General features: G+C 51.0%; 1 protein-coding gene across 1 annotated transcript; it reads right to left on the bottom strand.

Moving 5' to 3' along the window:
- Window positions 1-668: 668 nt before the first annotated feature.
- APCDD1L (adenomatosis polyposis coli down-regulated 1-like) lies at window positions 669-4,580 on the bottom strand. The gene is given in 3 exon segments (XM_010081666.1): window positions 669-1,433; window positions 3,907-4,247; window positions 4,250-4,580. Coding segments are annotated over 3 exon segments (1,437 nt in total).
- Between the last annotated feature and the right edge of the window lie 89 nt (window positions 4,581-4,669).

The raw sequence follows: 4,669 nt of genomic DNA, 5'->3' as shown, positions 1-4,669 counted from the left end.
CTTCCTTTGTGACCAGGGTCAGGCATAACCGTCTGTGGAGGTGAAGCTCTGTGAGGGCTGCTGTTTGTATGCACGTAAGTTGATTGTGTGTCGCATTTTTGTGTGCGTACGTACACACAAAAACCGTAGAAAATGTCTGTAAACTGAGAAGGGCGTGATTAACGGTGCCCTTACCAAGAGCACTTGCTGACTGTTTATCTGCTGCTGCCTGACTCCGCAGATTCAATTTGCAGGAACAGCAATAAGGAGTATCATGAGAGGCAACTTAACCTCAAAGAAACTCAGCAGCTGACACCTTGGATGTTTGAATTACATCTGAATCAAGCTCTTGATTAAATCTTAGCAATGTCAAAAGCTCAAAGCAGCAATGGTAATTGATGTCCCTCCCCCCCCACCTCACATTGCTAAATTATCTATTGCCATGTGCAGCGCATCCATGTCACTACATTAAATCGGTATGCGCAGAGGAGGGGAGATTAGGCAATAAAGCCACAGGACAAACAGTATGTAGTCAGGCATATCTTCTTGGCTTCGTTCACTGTTGTTGAGTGTTTTTAAAAAGTGTTTCCAAATCTGAGTAAAACTGATTCCAGATGTGCTCATTTGCAGGATATAAAAATCACACTAGCACCACGACTCTGAATTCTGTGCTGTACCTGAATAGATAACTAGTCCCATCTCAAACACAGAAGTGCTATAAACAATAGAAAGGCCACAGGCAGAGGTTTTAGTGCTTCATTCCCATTAGAGTCCTTTCTTCCCAAGTGTTTCAGACTAAGATAGTTAGAGAATTCCTCTGGCGCTCCAGCACACTGAATCAGAGGTGCCTGATAGGACGTGGGTCGCTTGTTGGGGCTGTCGGGACTGGATCCATCCGTGGGCCTTTCGCCGATGTACAGCAGGCTGCGGTCCTTCGTGTCTTGCTCCGTTTTGAAAAGTTCGTACTCAGTGTGGGGCAGCTTGATGCCCAAAGCCAAACAGCCATTTGTGGGTGTTATATCCTGCTCCACCCCAGCGCTCCAGGAGCTCGTCAGCCCACAGCTTCCAGGTTCTGAGGAGTTCAGCATCATCACTGTCACCTGGTCCATGGGCGTCACCCGAGCCTGCGTGACTTTGAAAGCCAGCTCTGTCCCACCTCTCACTTTGGAGGAGGGGATGCCTTGGGTGTAATGCCCGGATGCGTAGATGGTGAAAGTCGGCTGTTTGCAGAGCGGGTCGGAGTAGTGATAGTAATACCCTTCCCAGGTGTGGTTGTTGCCGTGGAATATGAAGTAGCGGGTGAGGAAGAGCACGGCAGGACGGACCTCGCAGTGCGTGCTCACCCAGCTGCCGCTGAGCCGCATGGGCAGCTGGGCTCTGGCGGGCAGGATGGGCGGGTGGTGCTCGTCGGCTCTGTAGATGATCCCACAGGCTGGGCAAGGATGCACATGGTGCTGCAGAAGACAAAAAAAAAAATGTTTTTGTAACCTGATAAGCAAAAAACCCTTTCAGAACATTTAACAAGGTCAAACTCCCCTGTGCTGCACCGGAGTGTTCAACTGCATGAACTTGGCCTGAGACACCCGAGCAGATTAAGAGAGATAAAGTGCTGCCCTGGCTCTTGGCTATTCTGGTACACGGGGAAGGACGGAGAGGGCTGGTGGTGCTGGAGGCTGAGCTCTGCCCTGCACCGGGCCGCTCAGGACAGGCTGCAGCGAGGACAGGGCATGGGCAGAGCTGCCGAAAGGGCAGAGAACGCTCCCTCGGGACATCAGGCTTGCTCCCTGCGAGTTTTCCCCTGCAACCTGCTGCGCTTACCCATGGGGGAGGATGAGGGTGCTGGGAGAAGTCAGCCCACCAAGCGCATCTCTGCACAGATTCGGGAAAAACCCGCGCATGCGTTTCAGCAATGGAAAAGGCTGTGGAACCCAACTGCAGGGAGGCTTCGCTGGCTGTACGGCATCACGGTGGTGGCAGCACCTCCAGGACGGCCAAAAGCAAAAGTTCTGCTTCCCCCTCAAGCCCTTCCTGTGCCCCCGCACAGACCCCTGCCCATGCTCTCGCGGCTGCGTTTGCTGGTCACCGGGAGCGGTGAGGCTGGGAAGGAGGGACACGGGTTTGCACCGAGCAGCCAGAACGGGCATCGCATTGGAGAGGACAAGGACCCCCTCCGAAAGCAGGACCTGACCTTTGGTTCTCTGCCTGTGCTTCGTGCAGAGCTCTGAGCCAAACCAGTCCCGCAGCCGATCCAGCGCCAGGAGGTTTTTTGTGCAGCTTGGAACTTTTTCCTATACTTCATATATCACAAATGATTTATTTTTAAATAACCACGGTTTGAACATTATATCGTTTTCTAGGATACGAGCTAATCTTTACTGAGCTGTCACAAGCAACAAGGTTAAATAACTCAGTAGTTAACTGTAGGGTGGGTAATTTACATGCGGGTTGATTGGAGCCTACTGTAATTTAGTCATTTTCAGCTTGCTTTACTGCTACTGTCACGTTAATGAGTGCTGACAGTACACAGTACATTACGGCTAAATAATCCCAGAAGTTGGCAAATATATATGCTCTCCTTAGACAGGAAATTCTTTGATAATGAAAGGTAATTTGGGGAGAATGGGTTTCTTTAAAACAGATATAAATTTAAGGGAAAAAAGAGTGTTATTTTCATAAAGAGGGTTAAAAAATAATTCCTAACATAGCTGTGTGACTCTCACTACTGCAAGCAAATGGATGTTGGTTCAGAAAAAAAGAAAAAAAGAAAAATCCTGTGCCCCATAAAATTATCACTGCAGACATGGAGCCAAAAATCTTACTTGCTTAAATCAATCGTGTGAAGTTATTTCTAATGTATGGCAGCTTCTAATTATCACCAAGTGGTGACACCATGTGCTGGTCCATTGGAGAGCTGTTAGCTGATTAATTACCGTGCTATATTCAGAGAGTGGATTTCAGTATCTTTAAGTTTAGTTTTTAATTAACTTTTAAAAGTGTTTATGTTTACCATCTGGTTTTGCTCAGATATATATGGTTTTGGCCCAAGATAATACAAGTTTAACCAATTCGAGAATGTTACATTGGAGGGGGAGAGGGGTGCTGCTCTGTGTTTTTCCGAGTTCACTTGGTGTAGTTCAGGGTGTGGGGAAATGCTGCCCCCAAAATAATTTTTTTCAGTTACCTCAGTTCTATGTGGTAAAGTTCAGAGAGGTTTTTTCACCCCATCTCACTGCTCAATCATTTTTGCATTTGATTAGCTATGGTTCAGATAGAAATGGGCTTTCCTGGTTATAAACTAACCTGCTGCAAAATAAAATAATATAAAATAAAAGGCAATCAAGTCTCCTGTTCAGTTTTATTTATGTAAAAATGAAAGTTTGATTTCTGTGTAATAACATAATTGTATTCAGGGCAACTTCCTCTTCTAATGGCATTACAGCAAGGACTAATGATTTAATGGCAAATGCTGCTTCCTCGCTCCTCTCTCAACCTGGAGCAAAGAGCAGAAGAGAGGGGAGGAGGGCAAACAACAGCGCAGGCAGCCTCTACTGCTGCACAGCCCAAAGCTTTCACTGTCTTCGGTGTGGGCAACTAGGAAACTGCATTTCCTAGGAAAAAACTGAGCCAACTGAAAGCCACTAACTCCAGCCCCATGCCAGCACGGCTTGTTTCTGATGCTGGTTTTGCTGAGCTTCCACCCAGCCCAGTTCTGGTCGCTCGGTATGGGAGAGGGTGAGTCCCACGTGCTGCAGAGCACCTGGCAGCCCCCAGGGAACCCGCACGTACAGCCCCACACCCCACCCGCGTGTCCGCGGGACAGCGAGGGGGCTAAGGGGAGGCAGGTGGTATTTTAACAGTGAAGAAACCACACGTGCTTGGCAAAGCCCATGAACCGACAAAGGGACCACGTAACGGCATCATCCTTACCACGGCGCTCTGCATAGGTCGCTGATAACCGGTGGGTCGGTAGTGGAGCCTCTCCAGCCACTCGGTGTGAATGTCCCCCAAGTACAGCTCCTCCACCAGCCGGCTCCCGCTCTGCTGTGGCTGCAGCAAGGGCTGGTAGTGCTGCTCCACCCGCACCAGGCTCAGCTCGTGCATGGCGAAGCCCAAGGCGGCCGTGCAGTCGCGCTCGGTCTTGGCGCTCAGCAGTTCGTAGAGGGCTCCGGGAGCCCAGGTGCGCCCGGGGGGCAGGAACCCGCTGCAGCCCTCCCCGGAGGTCTGGTTGATCCAAGAGGCCACCTCCCGCATGGCTTTCTGGCTGTGACTTTATGGAGGTAATAGCCCGCCTCGGTGGCCCCGCGGGTGATCCAGGAGGCCTGGCGCAGCCGGAGCTTGCCCTTGATGACCAGCGAGTAGGAGGGGTCGCGGCAGGAGGGGTCCCAGTAGTAGAACTGGTAAGCCTTGAAGAGGCGGTTGGCGTAGAAGAGGTAGGATCGGGTGAGGAACTCAGGTCCTGGCCGCACCTCGCACCTGGGGAGGGAGGTGGGGAGGAGAAGGCAGTGCTGAGCTGGGCAGTTTGTGGGGTGAAATCCCTCCCCAGGGACACCGGGCGCACGGGAGCAGAGGGGTGAGCCGGGCTGGGAGCAGGAGCCTCCCATGTCTGGTGGCCACCCTCGAGTGATTTTAAGATCTGGGCACCCGACACCAAAACGCGCTGGTGCCAGAGGATCGTACGCTTCGTGGTACA

The sequence above is a fragment of the Pterocles gutturalis genome, unplaced genomic scaffold (genome assembly GCF_000699245.1).
Source record: "Pterocles gutturalis isolate BGI_N339 unplaced genomic scaffold, ASM69924v1 scaffold41344, whole genome shotgun sequence".
NCBI classification, from domain to species: domain Eukaryota; kingdom Metazoa; phylum Chordata; class Aves; order Pterocliformes; family Pteroclidae; genus Pterocles; species Pterocles gutturalis.
This window is presented reverse-complemented; position numbering and strand designations above follow the sequence as displayed.